Below are 22,013 nucleotides of genomic sequence, written 5' to 3' on the forward strand. Positions count from 1 at the left end.
ACATTGAGTTTATGTGAAAAAATGACATTTCTGTATTTTCTGAACTAAACTAACTTTGTTGTAACAGTGGGAGTAGTTTGGTTAATCTTTTTGATGTATCGCAAATACATAAGACTGTCATGCCTGGATCACATGCTGTGTGGAAAAAGCATGAAAGAAAGCATGAAAATTTTAGCTATGGGTGAGTTACTGTAGATGTGTGAAAATGCCAGTTTTCCGTGTGAAACTTGTGCTTCTCTGGCCTGCTATGGCATGGGGTGAGAAAACCTCGGTTGTTGTTTATGACTGCATAGCAATCATGTAATTTAAAGATTTTTTTTTTTTTTCAGTAGACCATTAGCAAAATCAAAACTTGACAGTTTAAACTGCCATGCTGCTGTTAATACTTTATCCTAACCGGATTACACTGATAGTTTCTTCGTTGGAATAGTCTGAAGCTTCACTTGAATGACTTCACTGTTAGTCGCTTAAGTTCCTTTCCTGAAAATGCACATATTCTACAAAAGTTGTTGTCCGCTCCCCTAACACGTAGTTTGTAAGCACCAGTCTTTTAAATCTTTTCTACACAGTGGTGATGTGTCAGAGGATTTTGCTGTTGAGATGACCGTGTATGTAACTCAAATGTTTTGTGTGGCTGAAGTTTCAGATGTGCTTTCCAAACGTAACCTTAGTGAAAGCAGATGGAGCTGACCCACTTCTTCAGGATTTGTCTCCACACTTGTCTTAACCTCCTTCTAATTCACACGTTAATCTCTGCTTTGAGTTAACTGGTTCTGGAATTATTTCACCTGCTGATATGTGTTAAAACGTGATTGCTGTTGTCAGTCTGAGTTTGTAACACGGCAGCTACAACTACTAAACTGCTAATCCAGCCACAATGCTGTTAATTGAAGGTTTTTTTAACTTGACATCTGTATGGGATTGCTTTCACTTGAGCTCAGTGGAGTGGAGTGGGTCAAGCGTACCTAACTCAAGCTACCAGGTCTGTAGTGAAGACAAACTTACTTCATGTGTGAAGCAGGTTATTTTCAATTCCAGGTACTACTACAGGCACAGATTAAGTGATGAAGAGGTTATTGGTCTGTGATGCACCCCCCCCCCCCCCCCAGCAATACCTACCTCAGCTCTTTTTTTGCTGGTAGTTCCAGCACCCTCAGATCTGCTGGCGTGGTACCTTCTCCTGAGCTGAGTCCCCTAAAGTCACCTCTGGTGTAGGTGTCCTTGCAGAGTCTATCAGCTGAAGCACATCAAGTTGCTTTTAGCCTCTTTCCTTTGTTGCTGTGTTACACTGCCCATCACATTTTGTTGCATTTGTGTATTTTCATATTTCTTAAACAGAACCCATGCAATGATACGCTTGTTGTGATGGTACAAGCAGCAACGTAAAGGCAGAGGTCACAAGTTAAGGCTCAGTTTTAGAGCAGAGGTTCTCTGTCCTCCCGTTTGCTGGGAGGATGAAGGGGCCACGTGGAGCTGAGGGAACTCTTGTTAAAAATGCTGTGTGCAAAGAAGTTCTTCGGAGTTTTGGAATTTATGTGTATTTGTTTTTACAAAGCCTGTTTAGTGCTTAATTAACATTTACTAATGTTTTCTTGTCAACACTGAAATGCATTGTGAGGGGGTTTGAGTATCTGCAAGTGATAATGATTGTACAAAAGAAGATTCATTGTATTCAGACTTTACATAGCAGGCTATGATGAGAGGTGCTGAGTAAATTAAAAAAATTATGATAATGGTACTGTCTGGTTAGAATTTTTCACACAATAGTTTTCATCAATTTTTCTTTGTCCTTTTTTGTTTTTAAGGATATTGTAACATACACCATTGCTGGTTATTTTTATTACTGAAAAGGTAAAATAGGCTGTTCATCTCAGTCTTTTTCGTTTGTGTTTTTTTCCATCCCACTCTAGTTTTGGCAAGCAGTCTGGAGGAAAACGAGGATGCGAATGTATCATATTGGAGCCTTCAGAAATGATTGTGGTAAGACAGATTTTTCAAATGTATTTAAATCTATTGCTGGTTTCAGCAAATTCTTTCTGTTTTATAGCAGAAAGCTTATTGTAAAGTATTCTATAAAATTGCAGCAAAATTGCCTTGATTTCAATTATACCTATGGCTGCTATCGTAACAGCAATAGCTATGTAAATTTAATCTAGATGGGTAAATGATGATGATGATGATTAGGTCATTCTTTCTAAAATTATGCTTACTTGAGTTTCAAAAGCCTACCAGTTATGGCTGAGTTGAGCATTCCTGAGTCAGGCAACGATAGCCTGCTATATTTTATTTACATCCCCACCCCCCTTTTCACTGCTTTTTACCGGCCCTGCTGGGTCGGGCAGGAAAGGCCCTCGTACTTCTTTGCAGCTCCACACAGTGTGAAGGCTTTTAGGTAAGAGGAGAAGGAACATAAGGGTGCTTAGCCAAGCTTGAAGGGTAAGGTTTTCAGCTTAGTTGTCATCGACCTTTTCCATGTCCAGCTTTCCGTCTGCTTCTTCGGAATATTTACTACTGTTGCCCAGTTCACGTGTACTAATAGATTGTAACTCAGTCCTCCCCAGGTTGGTGCACACATACTGTCGGCAGCTGGAATGTTAGGATTACCTTCTGTAGTGCAGACCGATGTTGGACCCCAGTAGTATGACTGGGGGCTCAGGAAGATCTCTCACTTCTGCTTCTAATGGAGCTGGAACAAAAACGTTTGTTGCTCCGAAACCACATCTGTTAAGCAGGCTCAGATCTCCAGACTGCGACTGATTTACCTTCCTTACAGCTAGATTTGGTAGCGTTCAAACCAGTATTCGATGATGTCTCCTACTCACTGAATATGTAAATACTCAGCTTCTACGAGAAATTCGGTTCTCACAGTTGACTAACAGCCGTGGACGTCAGAGATGTGCTGTACCGAGTGTGCTTGCTGTCCTTTGTGCTGTTCTTTCTGTGCAGCGTCAGTCTGATTCTGCTCGTGGGCTTTGATAGCATCAGTAATATGCTTTTTGCTGCAGCAGATGTTCTAAGCTACAGCTTCATGTCATGAAGTAAGCACAGGTAAGAGTGCAAGAAGCCTGTCTCAGTCCTCTGGAGTGAATTAGTTCATTTGCGTAGTCCCAATTATCCAATCTCTTCTCAAAGCTGGAGTTTTGGGGGAGAGGTTTGTGCCTTGAGGCATGCCACAGGACTGCTTGGGTGACGATATGTGCAGCCATGTCACGTGGACCCCCAGGCACTCTGGTCTGCTGCTGCTGCTTCACATTTTTGCCTGTTAACTGCTGCTGCTGAGGATTTGTTGTGCTGAGTACGCCTGTGTCCGCTGCCTGGTGTAAGCTGAGCCTTGCACCTCAACACTCCTGGCATCTCGTAGCACAGAACCACAAACACTCACTTACCTGATCATATATAGACCTTTTGTATCTCTGTAAGAATTTGATCTGTTTGGACCAATTTCACTAACAAACCAGTTACTCAACTCTTAGCTTCTCTAACTGGTACTGGTGCTGCAGACATCACCAGACCTGATGCGCTGCTTCCTACCAAAACCTAGTAGATGATGACGCAGCTGCTGTTGGCAGCAGGAGCAGTCTGGAGCGCCGCGGGAAGCGTGCAACTTTCCTTCCAGGGCTGGCTGGCGACTCGCTTGCTGCAAGTGCGTCTGCAAGTTTACATGAAATACATTCCATGGGCAAAATATGTGATAATATGAAATTCTTAGGAAATACATACATCCTTCTTTGGCCTTATCACCATTGTTGTCTAAAAAAAAAAAAAAAAAAACAACCAAAACAAAAAAAAACCCAAAAGAAGATGCAAATAAAAGAGTAGCTTCTCTGCAGTGTGTGCTACCGGAGAGAAACTGCCCTTATTACAGTATTTTGTGAAGCAGCTAGAGAGTTTAGTGTGTGTGTAACTCGAGTAGCCAAAACTGTGATGAGTTGTTTCAGAGGAATCCGCTGTCACACTCTTTGGAAAAGTTGGCGTTGGCTGTGTTGACAATGTCAAACACTGTGGGGGGTGTTCCTGGAGACAAATGCACAGCCTTGGACAACCGTCTTCTGTATTTCAAACCTCTTCAATTTTCTACAATTGTAGTTAAATGCCAAGGAGAGTATAGAGACACTTGAAAGTATCTTAAATCCTTCCTTTTCTGGAACTTCAATGTATTTTTCTGTAGGAAAATCAGAGAATTAAAAGTGCAAAATTGTTTCTTCATTATTTTTATGTTCCTGTTTTGCAGGTAAATATAGCTAAAGGTACTATTAACTGTCAGCTTTCTAGGTAGGGCTTAAATGGGGTGAGAAAAAAGCATCAGTGTGGTGGCAAGCACCTTGCTAATGATCTGCATGAACACAAGGTGTACTTGAGTTTCATTTCCCTGATTAATTGATTAATTTATCTTAATTCTTTTATCTCTCTTTTTTAATTTGAAACATACTAATGAAGTTTAATACATAATGAATATTTATCTTCAAGCAAAAGAATTAGTTAATGTAGTTAAAAACACCATCATTCTCTGCTGCTGACTGATTTTTTTTTTTTTTTCCTTCCTCTTTCTTTTTAGAATGTAAATCAGTTTTGTAGCCGGAATCCTCTGGGAACTGACCCATTTTAAAGGCCATAAAATGTGGTCAACTTAAGTTAATGAGGATAACAGACAGTGTGTGAATGGGCATTGTAGCTCATATTTTTGGAGGCTGAACAATCTATTGAATTAATAATAGGTCCATTTATCACTTAAGAAAATGGCCCAGAATTGTAGCGTATCTCAGTGTACTGAAGTGTCTTTTCTGTTGTTCCTTGGTGCTTTGATTTTCTTTCTCAGATCTAAACGTAAGATTTCAGAAGAGCAGCATGATATTTGGAGGTGAAAATAATTCATTGCTGGCATGGATTGCAGAGTGAAATTGGGACAGTCCTACGATCCTCCTCGATTTTTCCATGGCAGCGAGTGCTGTGGGTGCAGCTGGCTGTATGGAAGCATTCTGTTGCTGCCAGCATTCAAGGTTAATAAAACACCACCCTTGATTAGAAACTAGCCAGTTAATATGCTATTCTGAACTTCTTGTTACATAATGAGAACAAAATAATATGAAAATGTCTACGGGGCAGCAGTCTCCATCTGACCTGGCAGCCTGGTCCTCCCATGCCGGGGCCCGGCTCGCAGCATCCGCAGAGATGCGGAATTCCTCCGTAGCAGTTTTTATCCCACTTGGGGGGTTATGAAGAGGCTGAATACGCTCTCTGCCAGCAGAAATTTGTAGTTTTAACCAGGTGAAAGTCTGGCTTGAGCGCTCAGCGGTGCGAGGGAGCCCTGGCATGCCTGTCCTGCTGATGTGCAGCATATCACAACCCACATGTATATGTTACTGTAAATCATAAGCATAAACAATCTGATGGTCAGCTGGACTCAAAATATGGATTGTAATGGTGGCACTAAACTGGAAGCTATGTGGTGTGGAGGTCTGTCTTCGTTTTCTGATTTTTGTTTTGTTTTTGTCAGCAGCAGTGGCGTTAACCGAAGGAAGCAGGTGGTCTCAGTTTCTGAGTTTCCCCCAGTTGGCTGGTTTGCTTTTGTCTTAACAAATAATACATTTATACTCACTTCTTAGTTTTCACTTAGAATTGTGGAAGAAAAATAACTTCACCTTTCACTGAGTGTTTGTTTTACTTTGGTCTTAAAAATGTCTATTCATTTTGGGACTTCTAACTACAAGGGTCCTCAGTGTTGGAAGAGTCATTGGCCGCTTGAGCGAGCCTTTGGTGTCCAGGTTAGTCTGTTATATTGGAGAAGCTCAGCGCTTGGTTTACTTTCTATGATCCTGTAAGACTGAACGCAGAGAAAGAAGGAAATAATACTTTTATTGAAGGAGTTTGCGTACGGTAGCACACATACAAAAATTAGAAATGAAATCCACACGATTTTGGTTATTTGAGTAACTGTACAAAACCAAACTTTCTTACTTGTGGAAGCCTTGTCTATAATTTGGGAGCAACATTATTGCTAACTAGAAACCCATGTTTGAATCTTACTAAATGGTCTGTTTAAAAAGGGGCTTTTTGTTTATTTTTTGTCTGCCTGCATGCCTTGTTTTTTTTTTTAACATCTTTATACCATCGTGCTTCCAGCAATACTGCTACTAGATATCTTTGCTCATTGTTCTGTGCCTTTGCAAATGGGTAGTAAAATTCTAGTGAAAAGTGTGGTGGTTGTATGCTAGGGGAACTCTGCTTTTCTGCTTGCTTTTTTGACAACCCTGTGGTGTGAAGTTCACTCTTCTTTTTTAACTATTGTATCTTTAACCTGTGTTGTCAATTTATATTTTTCTCTGTGGAATTAAAAATAACCCACAAGGCAAGCCCAGCTGCTTGCACCTTCAGATAGACCTCAGACAGACTTAGCTGTTAGGAAAAAGTGATGTGGAAAGTAGATGTGATCTTGCTTTTGTGATGATTTAGATATTTTAGTTACTTTCTTGTTCTGGTCTGTTAAGTCTTTCTGGTTTTCATTCCTTTATACCTTTTGAATGTTAATTTTGAGCTAATTTACCCAAGTATGTGAAGCGAGGGCTGCATAAGACCCCATAGAGGTTCTTCTCCTGTTCTAGTACTAAAGTCTTATGTTTAGGATTTTAAAGTGAGATTTGGAGGGAGAAAAAAAATAAAAATCATTGAGGACAGTAGAAACTCCTCTACAGTAAATGTATTGTAGAGGAGCTTCTTGCCTGGCTGCAGCCTATTTGCATGCCTGTCTACTCTGCTTCCTGCTAGGAGAGATTTTTCCAAAACATCAGAAGGAAATGGGAAAGGATGAGACTGCTTTTTATAGAAAAAAGGAATTATAACTAGTGAGATAAAAAGGTTTCATGTTGGCTTTTACTAACAAGATAAATTTACCTTTTTTTTTTAATGTGTAGTCACAAATAATATTTAATACCAAGTTATGAATCAAGTTCCAGTTATTTCTTCTTAATCTACTGGAAGTGATTAGAAGTCAGTATGACATAGTTGAAGTAGTTATTTATAAGAAGCTGGAATATTTAAAGTTGTTTAGCTATGACTGGTATTAGAAATCAGTTATGCTATTAAAAATTGCACCAATAAAAATAGGATATAATTCAATGCCTTTACCAGATTGCAAATACTCAAAGAAATGGTAACTTCTGTGTTGAAGATACAGACACTGCTTGTTTCAAGTGTAACTCGTATGATACGTGTGGGTGCAAAAGGCTTTCTGCTGGTGAGTGACATTGTATAGAGGATATGTGTGTGTGCCTCTCTTTTTTTGGGGGGGGCAGGGGGGAAACAAAAAAAAACCAACCACCCAAACCCAAAAAAACCCTGTTTCCTGGAAGCAAGCTGTGGCTTCCAGCTCATTGTAATAACGTAGTTCTGAGACATACAGCCGCAGTTCTCTGAAATGTCTGCGGTCATTTTCTCAAGAAAAGTTTAACTGCTCTGAACTTATGTTTGTTCCTTCCTCATGAGCTTAATACGGCTCCATCGGATTTCGGAGATATGGAAGAACTGGATGTTTAACCAGGAGCCTGAACGTGTGTTTCAGGTGGAGAACTCCAAAGACAATGAGGAAAACATCTTGCAAAGAGAAGTCCCGCTCAGGCAGTCCCGTCGGAGGTTTCGGAAGATCAACCAGAGGGGCGAGCGTCAGACCATCACTGACAACGTGGATGCCAGCAGTTACCTGTCGGTGAGTCCGCTCTCCCTTGGCCGATGTCCTGGGCATCGCGCCATCCGCATGGCTGACTGGCGTGGAGTTTTATTGAGAAACGCTGCTGAGATGGAGGAGTCGTGTTTGTTACTTGTCAGAACACTTTTTTTCTTGTGGGGGAGCAAGAGAATGCTTTGGATTTGAACACCATGGGTGGAAGTAAAGATTCAGGCACTAGTTAGAAAAGAGATTTTTTGGTTTAGGGGTTTTCAGTGGAGCACTACAAATAAATCTTAACATGTTGGCTGGACAGAGAAATGGTCATTCTTGGGTTTTGTTGGGTTTACCTGGAGTTCTTTTGCTAAGATGTAGGAATTAGTTGTTTCTTTTTTTCCTTAATAAATTTGAGCTATGGTTTGGAATTGAGTCAATCACGAATGCAGTTCAATATAGTATGGACACTACTGTTGTACTTGGTAATGTTTACTTGCTTAAAAATAGTGTAGTGGTAATTCAAGCATCAAAAAGAGTAACGGCAACTCATTTGCTAGTTTTAAATAACATCATAGACTATATAATCTGCGCTCTGTGAAGGCACATACGGCTGTGGTTTTAAGGCCACAATGCTTTTATGAAAGTTTCTCTTTACCATTATTTTTCACGTACAAACTTCCTGCAGGATATACTTATGATGTAGACAAATTATTTCACTGAAAATAATTTTGATTTGCTTTGAAAATCAAAGGTTAAAAACCAGTACTAATGTTGAAGTACACAAACCTGGAGTAGTCTTCATGCACGGAAAAAAAAACAAATTCAATTTCTCCCCCTTCTTTCCATCTTCCTTTTCATCTCCCTGTAAGGTACAAAGCTTCTCTTAGTTGATACGCTGCAAAATATCTGATGTGTGCAGTTAGATATAAACTTAAAAGATTTCCTCTCTTTCAGAATAAACTGCTATTTTTTTGCGTGTTGGTAGCTGTTGGATTGCAGGTGGTGATTTTAGACTCTCCACAGCACAAGCGTGTCTGTGAGCAGAGGTTACTTTGTCATTTGTCTTGTAAGCAGGAAAGCTCTCATTGCTGTGACAGGAAGAGAATATGCTGCTTGAAGTTTAACGTCCTCTGCCATCTCATTTCATGTGTTGGATTTTATCATTAGTAAGTCATCTGAATTAGTTATTGACGAGATGAGATGCTCTGGGCAGTCATGCATAAGGCTTTATTAGGAATTAAATTCCACTCTGTGTGTGACAAAATGTGTCTCTCTCTCTTCGGTGTTTCTGTGATGTTGAGTAAGCACATGGAAAATAATTCTCAGACTTCAGTGCCAAGAGGAAGAGAATCCCAGGAACAGCCGATGCTGGTGCTACCTGTGCAGCTTGCCTGGAGGGGCATGGGAGAAGGGACTGTGGCATTTTTGGTCTCAGAAAGACCAAGTTGTACAGCTTCTGGAACGATTTCAGAGGCTTTCAGTTATTGATGCGAGGGAATCAGTGTGGTACGCTCGCAGGATTGTGATTAGCTGACAAATTATGTTAGGATTTTTCTTCATGTTGATTTATTTCTTTGTTACCAACCCCACAGAATGCATGTGTATGTCTACACGTATAGTTTCATGTGGCAAATCTGGTGGCTTCCTCAGATTCATGAATATATACATTTTGATCAGCATTTGATGGGAAATGGTATAAACTTCATAAATCAACAGCATATTCCTAAATCTGCTTTTTTGTCAGTTAATTAGGAATATCTAGAGAGTCCTGTTAACGCTGCTAGGTGTTTTCCTGGACGAGTGAGTGCTAAGTGGCAAGGAGTAAACAATCACCTCTGATAGAAAATCTGCAAGCTGTTGGGTTTTCAGCAGTCTGAATTGAAATACCAATTCTTGCTTTGTAGACAGTAAGCTCCTAATTGGGAAGTGTCATACTCGCCGTACTTGGTGTAGCGAAAAGTAATTTGTAACTCAACAGATGACTAAGAAATCAAACCACGATAACCAGCTGCCTGTTTGACAAGTAAATAAAAATTGGGTGCCTGTATTTTTCCATATTCCATTATAATCTGATAAAATAATGACTTTTTTCTGAGGTATGCTTTGTTCTGTGCCTAGGTTTAACTCTTCCCTATATGAATCTGCTCATACATGGCTGTTGGTTCCAAATGGTCCTGAAAAACAGGCTTTATAATGCAACCCTTCATGTCAGCCCATGTGAGAATGGGCAGGATAAGGAGCAGGGGTTTGAATGAAACTTTTATTTGATGAGAACTTGCAATAACGTTTTCTGCCAGAGTGGGGAAAACTGTTTACAAACTCGCCGACAGATTTCCTCTCTGGCAAAAGGCTGATGAATAAAGGCAGTGTTGTATGTCACTGTCCAGCCTGTTGCTAAATGCTGCTGAGAGATGCCCAGCATGGCCTGACGGACCTTCTGCGTGCCCTCGTGCTCGGGGAGGGCTCTGTGCTTCCAGCCCCTCTGCAAGGGCTTCGCTCCAGCGGTACGACGTTGGAGTGCTCGGTGTGACACTCTTTAAGTTTTTTAAATGCCTAATCTCGCAGACACAGGTAGTTTTCTGCTTTCTAAAGAAACTTCAATTCCATAGGTATTGAAATTCGGTGGTTTATCCCAGCTCAGAATTTTTCCTTTCTCAATTAAATAGAAGTTTTCTTGTGTTTTGCTTTTAAGGGGAATTAATCTGTGCAATCTCCATTAACTCCTTAAAATGTAAATCTCTGTGCATTAAATATACTATGATTAGTATTTATGATTAACCTTAATCTTTGTTTTTATAAAACATTACCCGTTAGGTTGTGACGTGAGCTTGCATCTGCTTCTCGCATGGAGCTCCCTGCCTGCTATTGCTGGGACTTGCTCTGTAGCAATCCCTGTGACTGGCCATGAAACAAAGATTTGTGTACAGATACTTTCAGTAATATTTGAAATGATTGTTACCATCTTTTAAGCTCTTCCTTTCTCTTATGCCTCTTAGGTAAAAGAGCCTCAGTACTTAATTTAACTGTATATCTTCAGGATAGTTGACATTCAAATTATTGTGGGTATCTTAAATTTGTTTTTTTCCTTGAATGAAATGATGTTAGAAGTGGATCGTCTGGTTGGTTGGTTGAAGGAGTTGCCGTTTAGACTCCTTTACTACATTTTTGTGGTTCACAGAGCAACGTTGTTTAACAAGAGCACTGGTCTCCTGCAGAATAAGTATTTAAAGTTGTGAGGTTGGTTTTGGTTTGTTGGTTTTTTTTTTTCCTTCCAGTAAGATACAGTGAACATATGCTGACAGTGTTCGTTCTTCTCACTCAAACTGAACAGGTTTATATTTCTGTTTATATCTTCAAAGTGCATAATGATGTGAATTTGTTCTTGCAATACATATGTAGAAAGTATGTTAGACTTGCTCTCGTTAGGCGAGACTGACGTCTGGCTTCCACTTGCAGAGGTGCCAGAGGTTCTGCTGACATTGGGTTTTTCCCTTCTACAGCATAGCTAGCCAGCAAGATCCTGGGGATAAATGTGTATTTGGCAAAATGCTTCTCAATTGTTTTTTTCAAGATGCAAAATAGCACTGCTGCCCTTGAAGTGACGGAGGAGGTGGCTCTGTTGTGGGTCATGTGCGAGGCAAAGGCCACGGTGGCAGCCCGGGCATGTGTGGCCGGTGCTCTGCCATGGGCAGGTCTGAGCATCCCCATATTATATGGGAGCTCGTTATCCCCTTGGCATTTCTGGCCTCTCTTGCCTTTTTCATTTTTGTCACGTGAAAACTCTCAGCGTCTTGCATGTCATCCCTGGAGTGAGGTCCTGGCTCTGGGGGGGAAAAGTGAGGCTGGAGTCATTTGGAGAAAGCTCTTACTCAGACTTAATGGAGTAGAAAGAAATGTGCCATTGGTATTAATTATGCCTGCTCTTGCTTCAAATCGTAGTTGTTAGTATGATTGCATATCTCTGGAGATCTGTGCCCAGTGCATATTACTGTCTGTAATATAGATAGGAATCCAGACAGGAACCAGGGTCATGCAGCTGGGCATTATCACAACCAAGATAAATCCTTAGTGATTTCTAGTTCTCAACCCAATAAGTAATGTAACTGTATTTCTGAATTACAAGAGATAAAAGTAACTGTGATCGTCTTTGTTCAACTATGTCCCAAACTCTTGTGACCGTACAGCAGGCGCTTAGAAAACTACAGCCGGACTAACAACAGGTGACTTTATGTTAATGCTTTTAGGAAAAGTGTTTAATGGTAGTTCTGGTGCTTTATAAAAGTTAAATTGCTGGTTTGATCTTGGATCAAGTAATTGAGAAGTAAATGGTTCAAATAATTATCTTCACAATTAAAAAATAAAACCTGAGATTGCAAGTAATATGAGTGCAAAACTTACTATGATCAAAACCAAACGTGGTTTAACAATTTGATACAAATTTCTGTATGACCCTCAAGCCTGTAAACTCAAATCTTTTTTCATTTGAATAAGATGTTTCTAATTTATTACCTACTTACATTTTTGACAGTTCTCTTCTCTCTGATTTTTTTAAAATGAAGAATATTTGTATTTCTAAAAATAGTGCATGTATGATGTAGTGCATATTTCTATGAAGTTGTGACAAATTTTGAATTTTTTCAATTGTTAGTTCATTGTAGAACAGAATAAAGAAATTGGAACCAAACTTTTAGTAGTAATCCCCTTTCTCAGAGATGCAAATTTACTTTTTTTTTTCTTTCCTTAAATGCTTGTAAGAAGATGATGAGGTTTAAAAGATTTATTATAATATTAAGTTTTGCAGACAGTATCTTAATACTTGCATCATGTAAAATTTTTCCTGGAGCCTTGTAGAAGCATTTATCTTCAGAGAAGTCTGTCACTGAAGACCGCTTGAGTGGCAAGTTTCTTGTTCTTTGATCATTACTTAATGTAATCCTGTCAGAGGCTGGAGTTGGTGTAGGGTATCTCACAATTGTAGGAAGTTAAGTCACATTTCAATACTGGATCAAACCCATTAGGTTCTTCACCATCGCTAATCCTGTCCCTTTTAAATGCTATCAAACACTATGGGTCTTTTATAATCTATTTTTAACCACCAGGTAAATTTGCTGAAATGGTACCTTTTGTTGATCTAAACCAACTGACCGACTTACAGCATGCCTTGGGCTGCCTTTTGTTAAACTTGGACGCAGCATTGACTGGCATCTGTTTATTTTTAATATCAGTTAATTTTAATGAGGCTGTGGCTGAGCCGTGAGTGGCTAACATCACTTGTTCTCGAGCTGGAGGATGATGCTCTTTGCAGGTGATTGCTTTTAAATGTGTTTACATCCACACTTCCTCTTTTTGACAATTTTAAAAAATGCTTGACAGAATTTTAGCTTTATTAACTAACGAATCAGAAGAAAATTTGGGTCTTGCTGAAATCCAGGAGTCTTGCTGCCCACTTCGTGGGTACAGAAATTTACATCATTGATAGCTTTCTGGAGGTGTTGTGTGATGCAGAGAGAATAATGCAAGTTCCTTCTTCCTGATGCTCTTTTTACAACATGAGGATTTTCTCTGTTCTAATCTCTGTCTTAAATTTTGCGTGGCCTAGGTCGGATCCCAACTCGCAGGTCTGTGGGCTCAGGAGCAGCGATGCGTGCAGGAACCTCCGTTGCGCAGGACAGGACCTCTATAAAATCCCATGTGCACCATTGCTTGGTTGCAGCTCTGTTGAACTCCTGCCATTTTCAGTGTTTTTCTTGCTTCTGTGATCAAAAAGAAGTGCATCTGCAGCACCTTCACTTCCTGAGCAGATGACTTCAGGTTTGCTGTGGTCTGTGCCTAACTGGAGCCTGCCACAGTGTGCCAGTGCTTGGGACGGGCGCATAGATGCGGCCGCAGCACCCGGCACCGGCTGGTGGAGGAGAGGAGGGGGGTGCAGGTGGCTGGAGCCCCCGGCTTTCTGGAAATGAAAATTACTGTCAGACTGCCAGCCTGGTCTTTGGGGGTGGGGGAAGAGGCTGTGAATGACATATTGGTTAAGCAGCTGTGTTAACTAATTATGTCAGAGGTAACCACTTAACTAATTATGTCAGAGGTAACGGCTTCCCTGGCTAAATGCCACTTCACAGGCAGAGCTGGGAGCAACCTCTGGCAGGGTCCTGCTGGTGTCCAGCACCTGGAGCTCACCCTGCTCTGCCCAGACAGCTGCCCTGGGGCACTTCCCTTTGCTTTTGTAAGCCAAATGCATCTTCCTCATATTTTATTTTGCTTATTGGTTTTGTCTGCTTGTTTCGTTAGCAGTGTTACTGTCAAGGACTTCTTCAAAGTCTGTCGCTGGTTGTGATGGTCATTAACAAAACACCAGTCCTCAAAGTGTGTCGTACATTAAAATTCTTCCTAGGAATTTCCATAGACCACTGGTGCTTCCCAGACCAGTTAATGAGTGTCTGCAGTTTCCAAAGAGTAATGACTTGGATAGGCTGTGCACAAAATAAGAAAATACTTACTGAAAATACTGCCCTTTGGTTAAAAACTGTGTTTTTCAGGTTGAAATTTTATTTTTAAAAAAGTAACTATATGCAACATGTAAACCCTAGTTTATCCATAATGAAAGTGGTTGTAGTTATTCAAAACTTACATTCAGGAGTTTCCCTGAAGATTTTACAGACTTGACAAGCAGATTACATATAAACTGTGAATTACAGAAATCACCTCAATTCAGAGGTGGCATGTGCAGCTGTTTAACAGCATTTATCAGCGATGCACAAATGAAACTACATCAAACTGAAACTAGGGAGGATTTATTTTAAGTGAGCACCTGTATTTACTCAACTCTGGCTGCTGGCAGTAGCGCACAGCCCTTCTTGTTGCCCCTGGGAGAGCCTGCGGCAGTGGGCGATGGCACCATCTTGGGATGTGGCATTGTTCTGCAGGATGGACAGATGTCTTCGTACTCTGCCAGCTTCCGTCCTGGAACAAGGTACCAAGTTGCTGTTGGGGAGAGCTACACTGTGAGGTGGCTCGCAGGGCTGACTTACTCATCTTTCACCTTTTCTACAGCTGAAGCAGAAGCTCATTTTTGCCACGTGGACACATACATATTTTTCCAACTGCTTCAAAGAAATTTTCTCTTTTTTTTTTTTTCCTCCTACCAGTGCTTACACCATAATTTTCTGCTCTTCTATTCTTCTCATATCTCAAAGACTCTATCTTGAGTAAGACGAGCACTTAGTTGTAGAGCTGCTCCCTCCCCAGGTGTTGGTGAAAGCTGGGGTGCAGCGGGTTTGTGTGTTACCCTCCCTCGCTCAGCAGAGCTGCACTTGTCCGTGTGAGTATTCAAGAACAACTTGTGGATGTTTTTACACTGATTTCCTACTTGCAGTCCAAACACAGCACTGTTTTTCCAACTGAGCACTTTCACCAGGAAACCTGGAACCATCTGGAAATGGATCCTGAGCACAGTCTGTCCCCCCCACTCCGTTAACTGGGGTTGAACTGGAGAGTTGCTCCAGACCTTGACCTAAGCTGGTGCTGGCAGTGCTGTGGGAGGGCTACACTGCTGTGCCTCTTGTTGCTCCGTGGCACCTTGTTCCAGAAGAACCTTTCAAAAATTCTAGACATTTTGCAAATTAACATGCACAAGAAATAAAAATCTGAGCCATTAATAAATGTGCTCTCTACACAATAATTGGTTACCTGTTTCTTTCTCCTCCTTTCACCATGTAGACAAATTTACACCATGGTAGAAATTAACTCAGTTTCTTGAAAAATGCCTGAGAAAATATTTTATGTAGCATGTTCAGAGAGTTAATGTCTGTTTTGATGAACCCTAAAGGGTTGGGTGGCAGTTCCAAAGTCATTAATTCTTTATAAGCAGCCTCTTATGCAAACTAGATTGAGAATGATGCATAAGGGTCGTGCCCACTGCTTATAATTGTGTCGTGTCACTCAAGTAGTTAATGGTAAAAAGCAGTGCTCTGCACCTGAGAAAGGCATTTCAGTCTTTTGGGGGGACATAAGAACTGTTTGTGTATGAGTTGCAGGTCTTTGTCGGATCCTTCTTTTTAACATTATTGTCTCACTCTTTTGGAATGACATATTGAGTGGCTTCTTGTGGAAAACCGATAGGGTAGTAGCCAGCAAGCTGGTTGCCTGCACGCAGGGAGATGGTAGCGTGCGTGGATCTGTTTTTTATTTCCTGTCTTCCATCTGGGCTGTTTCTGTTCAATATGCTGTACTGAAGCATAGCAGCCTGGTTGTATTCTCGTTTGTAGCCAACTCAACCTTTGGCTTAGGTTTAGGTTTATCACGCCTTTGAACACGGTAGTCATGTGGAGGGTCATTTTGTATTTTAGTCTGAAGAGTTGTAAGTTTGAATCATTGGGTGGAATGTCACGTAACACTGAAGGACTTCTTTAAAGGATCGTGGTGGTAGTACCTTCAACTTTGTATTCAAGTTAAAATGATTTTCTAATTTAGAATATGGAAATTCACATAAACTCAGTTGTGTTCTTTGGAAGCCTTCTGGACCAAGTTAGGGACTGAGAATATCCTGAGCAATTTTCAGTTAAAATCACCATCAGAAAATGTCAGTGCATAATGCAAGCATTTGGATGCCCTGTTTTCCTTGAAAAACTTGGCATGAAAACCACTATCTGTATGAGGGAATAGCTAGAAGAATATCTTTGGTTTTGGCATAGAACTGATTGCTATCTAATGACATTTAACAGCATTTGTAATTTTACATTTGATATGTGGAAACTTTCTTAATGGGGATATATTTGACAGATGAAATACTTGAAATAGTTGATTAAATGAAGTCTCTGGCTAAATGGGACCATCAGTGTAGCTTAATTCCTTGTTGATACTTTGTTCTTGCAAGTCAGAGTTGCTTTCTATTGCTGAGTATTAAAGTTTTTAGTTGGCGGTAATGTAGCCACAATGCTTGTATTGTCTTTTTGATTTTGTTTACTTTTAAAGTTTGGTTAGCAGTTGTGGTTTGTCAACTTGGAGTACAGGGGTGGCATCTGGCCCATCCCTTGCTTTATCTGTTAAGATCAGTTTCTTGAATCAGGTGAGAGTAACTGGGCTTTTGCTGCTGGTTCCCTCTCAGTGGAGGGATGGACCCTAAATGATGTGGTGGTGGTGGTGGTGGTGGGGAATCACCCAAGAGCATACTCAGCTTCCCATTTTTAAAGGCAATAAGGGCTGGACCATACCAGAAAATGAGAAAGTTTGGAAATCACCATGCTGCAATGCTTCATCTGATGAGGGAAGCCTCGCAGAGCTGGGAGCTCTGTTGCCAGTGCCTTACCCCTCTTTCTCCCCTGCTCGCGCTGTTACTGAGCTCAGGCTGTGCCGCACCGCGCTGGTCCCAGCCTGGGTCCAGGGACAGCTGAGATGTCTATGCATGGAGTTACGCCTCAGCCCAGGCAAGTCTGTCGGCGTAGACTCTGCACACAGAAAAGCAGCGTGGTGCCTCCAGACACGGGTCTGCTCCTGGGGAAAGAATGTTCATGAGATGTCATGCCTGAGACGATACTCGTGTCACATCAGCTCTTCAAGCTGGATGCCCTGACCGCCAGTAAATGGGAGTTGACTGTTCAAAATCACCCCTGCTTAGAGGGAAATTTAGAAATTTGGTAGGAGGAGTCAGATTCCTCCCCGCTTCCTGCTTTCAGTTCAGTGTTAATCCTCAAGAAAAATGGCAGAAAAAAAATTGCAAGTGGCATTTTAATGATTTTTAACCTCATCTGTGGAGTTAATGTATTATTCTCAAGGTCATTTAATCAGAGGCCTTTTTCTTGTGAGAGGTGTGCTGATACCTTATGTTCTAAATAGTCTTAATCTACTGGTTTTAACTTGAGATGCAGTTTTTATAAATGAGGAAAGAAAAAATGGTATTTTGTATTTGCTTTCATATCAGCTTCTGGGGGATGAAAATGAATCTGTACGTTGATGAGCTTTGCAATTTCCAAACACGAAACTCTGATTGGCCTCCCAGGTAGGAGGCAGCTGGGGAGATTACGGCCGGATCCGTGTTAGGTTTGTGCTGTGATTTCAGTTTCGAGACTAGATTGAGGTAACATTTTAGTGAGCAAAATTCTGCATGTGTTTGAGAAATTTTGCTGTGGGAGATTTTGTACGTTCAGGATCTCTGGGTGGATTTAGTCCCACAAACCGACCCTGCTGGGTTGGTACCCACTCCTTCTCATCACCAGGGATTTTTGGGTTGTGTACCTTCCCAAACTTCCCCACCCCTTGCTGAAATGAGATGTCAGGAAGGAAGGGAGGAGGGTGATGTGAATCATCTCTGTTCAAACCGTAGAAATGAACTTTTTGTTTGAGTCCGTAGCAGAGGGGGCTTCCCCCTTCCCCCTGCACTGGCATCATCCCTGTTTGCAATGCTGAGCATGCTGCTGCCCAACTCTGCAGAGAGCGTGCTCCGACAGACAGAGATCTGCAGGAGAGCGCTGTAATTTATAAATGTATTTAAGAAAGTATTATAAACCATATAAATCTGAATCGCTGCAAATAGAAGATGACCTTTCTGTGCTTAACACAACGGCTGAAAAAAGATGGTTGGGGTAGTGCAAAAGCGATGGAGAAATTGAATCCATGGTGCCTTTTTATTGTTCCTTCTGTATTGCTGGTGCTATATTTAGAAGCTTACATCACTTCAGGGATGATGACAGTCTCTGCCCTCCCTCTCCCGCTCCCTCCCGCTCTCCCTTGCTCCTTCCCTTAGGATGGATCGTGTTTTCATACTACTTAGGAGTCCTACAGATATTTCGGTAGGATTTTTCTACAGCCTATTAGTAAGTGCTACTGTGGAAAGTGATGTACGTAAGGATGCAGTTGCATCACATAATGTCACCCTGAAGGGGAATGGGAGCTCACGGTGCTGCTTTCCCTGCTGCAGCTTCCTAAAAGGGTCAGGAACAGGGTGGAGAGTTCTGTTTTTTTTTTTTTTTTTTTTTAAATTTAAACAGGAATTCCTGAGAAGCCCTAATGAGGGTCTAACCTTGCCATGAAAGTACAATGATTCATTTAAGATGCTTAAGTTAAATGGCGGGGAGAAGAGGGAGAAACATGCCAGAGGCACTGAATCGAGCAAGCTGTGCCAGCGCAGCAGGGACTGCATCCAGCTCGTGCTGCAGCTGGCTTTGGGTCCTGCACCCCATGCTCCCCATCACCTGCCCTTTCAAAAACGATTTCAAGTACTCCAATATATTGAAATAACCTCTTGATGCAGGTGCCCTTAACTCTAAAATATTTCTGTGTTTGCCTCTGTGTTTGGCGATTCCCACTTGCCAGACTGTATTAAGATGAATTATTTTAGCCTGAAACCTCTTTGCCCGAGTGTGGGAAATGACAGATTGCTTTCCAAGCAGCTGGTCTCCTTCCCCAGCCCCCATCGTGGGCTTGGAGTGAGGATGCTACCTTCGGTACTGGACTCAGCATGGGGGGAGCAAATCAAGGTACCTGCTCATAGCTGAGCACTGCTGCAGGGGGACGTGGCAGGGGGACAGCGTGCCAGCGCTCAGGACAAAAGGACAGAAGTCCGCAAGCCCAGCCCTCGGACCCAGGCCCCTCCGCTCGCCAGCAGGCAGGCGGCTTCTGCCTTTTCAGCCAGTGCCATGGCGGCTTTGAGATCAGCGCTCGTCCTCCCCGCCGGTGCTGCACAATGGGCTTTTCTTTCTCTGATTGATCAGGAAAAGTGGTGCTGCTTGATGGGTACCTTCTGCTGTCAGCTGCCAGTGCTCTCTGCTTTTGCAGAACTTCAATTTGTGGTGTCCTTAAATAAGAGAAGACTCTAATCGTGCTTAACTGAACGTGCGTTTAAATTATGAAAGGCCTTACTACCCTTTTAAAAACATCGCATTTTTCAGTGACTTACTCTTGTTAGACAATTAGAACATGCAGATTTATTTAACAGTCGGGAGGATTCAGATAGCATTATGGGAGGATAAAGGGAATGATGCATAGAAATGTACGGAGTGATGTTTCAAGCATGGAAAGAAATCGGTGTGAAGAAACAAAGACCACCTTTAATTCAGAGATTGTAGACCGAAGGATTTTTTTTTTCCTTAAGATATTCTCTGAAAACTTGGAATCTGGCTTAAAATGAGACTGATGATTTACTGTTTGTGGTTCTGCCTGATGCTGCAGCTCTTCACAAGTATTTTGATTGCGATCACTATGGAGCAGCCTTTGTATCAGATTTTTTTTTTTTCATCTCCAAGTTCCTTTAGTTTTGAGATTTGTCATTAACCAGACGCTTTATAAAAACTTACAGCCTTGTGCTGCAGGGAGCTGGGGCTGCAGAAATGAGTCTGTGTTAAAAAACCCCACAACAAACCACCCCAGAAATGAGTGGGGGGGATGCCCCAAAAGCTGGGGTGTGGAACTAGGTCAGGTTTTCCCCCCGCTCGGGGCTGCACGGGCGGGCAGGGCTGCGCAGAGCTGGCTGCAGCCCCCCGGGACCACCGCCGCTGCGCTCATTGGCGGGACGGGCAGAGGGATGATGTCATCTTCACTTAAAGGCAAAACTAGAAGGAAATAGAATTTTGTTCCCATTATTGAGCTCGTGTTTACAGTAGTTGTAAAATATGGCATCCGCGCCAAAATCTTTAGTGGATTGGGTTTCGTGCACAATGCAGCAGGTTTAAAATGCGGTTGGGAGATAAATATCTGCCCGGTTAGCCGAGGGATGGAGTTTGTGTGCTATCGGTGTGCGTGCAGGCAGGGAGAGGTTTCCTTTAGCTGGGTGGGTTTTCTTTTCTCCTGGATGTAAATTGTGATGGTGATAACTATAATACAGGTAACACTGCATAAAAGTATTTGGATGTTCATTGCTGCTGAACATTTATCAGTGTGGCATTATATTTGATGTTTAAGATGCTTTTGGATACAATTTTGTGAATTATTAGCAAAGATGCAATACAATTATATGTAAGGTGAAGCTGACATATCTAGCCTATTGTTCACTATTGAAGGAACAGTAAAAGAAACAGCTATTTATTTAGCTGGTGTAATGCATTTTTAAAATCTGAAATAACTATCTAAAATTCTTGCAGCTTTTAAAAATCAAATAGACTTTGGGTTTGCAAATTTTGCACGTGCAGGAATGAAGTTCAGTTTTTCCTTTATGTTTAAATACAAATTAAACCTAGTAATACTTATGAAGTCTGGTTGCCTCTTATTATTCTCATTGTCTGATAGAAGTTAAGTAAATTCAGACATTAATACAATTTTTTTTTTTTTTCTTTTTAAGAGAGTTTTGGAAGGTGCTAGGGGGGAAGGTTTTTTCTTAGTTAAGGTGCAACTCCCGTTGTATCTTGGGTTATATGCCAGGGAGAATTCAGCTTCCGGATGACTGCTGAAAGGAGCCTGTGGTTGAGATGAGGCGGGGTGTCCTGTTGGTGCAGCTTGGCTTCCAAAATGTAAGAATCTTCTTCCACGTGCCCCTTGGCACAGTAGACGAAAAAGAGCTTTCTGTGGATTGCCTCAAACCGCCCAATTCAGTACTCAAGAATAAGCAAACAAGCGAACACAAAAGGGATTTTTGGCCCTTGCTGCCACCAGGCTGCTCCTGGAAGGTCCTTTTCTGTATGGGAGGTATGGCCATCAAGGGCTACAAGGATTTTGGAGAATTACCCTCAAGTCTGATGCAAACTGGGAATAATGGGATGCATGGCGATGAAAATTCTTTCCAAAGAGAGGAAAACAGAAACAGTGAGTGCCCCTTCTTGCAGATGAAGTAAATGATCCAGAGCATCAAATAATGTCTTTAACAGAGCCAGCACCTCCTGTCCCCCTCCCTCTCTCTCCCGTGCTTTCCTCCCTTCTTGCACGGTAGCAGAAGTCAGTTGCCTTCTAGGAATTGAAAGCATCGCGGCAGACCCAGCTCAAAGGTGTGGGATCTCGTAGGTGCTTCCTCAGAGCAGCTCTCCAGCAGGCTGGGCTGCCATCCAAGATCCTAAGCTGCTTGCAAATATTTCAGTTTTTAGTTGCAAAAAGAAATTCTAAAACTAAATTGACTGCTGCAGAATTAAGGCAGTTTTGGTTATAAACAGAATTGGTCTTGACTGAGGGGAAAAAAACCCCCACTCACCAAAACTTTTTACATGGTTTCAAAACCATTAAAATTATGAGAATTATAAACATCACCTTTCAGTAAGGAATTTACTTCTCATTCTGGACAGAAATCTCCTAATGAGTGTATAGGATGAGATAAAAATGTTGAGGCTTTTGTGTGACATACATACATAAAAGCAGAAATTATTTTATTGTGAACTGATTATGGCTGTATCTGCGTGTGCATGCATGTGAACGTCTGCAGATATTTATTTTACTTAATTTTAAA

At 41.5% G+C, this 22,013-nt stretch overlaps 1 protein-coding gene across 6 annotated transcripts in view; it reads left to right on the forward strand.

Moving 5' to 3' along the window:
* RAPGEF6 (Rap guanine nucleotide exchange factor 6) overlaps positions 1-22,013 on the forward strand; it is a 130,887-nt gene that overhangs the window by 41,349 nt on the left and 67,525 nt on the right. For all 6 annotated transcript variants that reach the window (XM_054841975.1, XM_054841978.1, XM_054841971.1 and 3 more), the window contains exons 6-7: positions 1,911-1,980; positions 7,556-7,699. In XM_054841975.1, the coding sequence (XP_054697950.1) occupies positions 1,911-1,980; positions 7,556-7,699 (214 nt within the window). The remainder of the gene's footprint in view (positions 1-1,910; positions 1,981-7,555; positions 7,700-22,013) is intronic.

This window comes from Grus americana, chromosome 14 (genome assembly GCF_028858705.1).
Source record: "Grus americana isolate bGruAme1 chromosome 14, bGruAme1.mat, whole genome shotgun sequence".
Taxonomy (NCBI): domain Eukaryota; kingdom Metazoa; phylum Chordata; class Aves; order Gruiformes; family Gruidae; genus Grus; species Grus americana.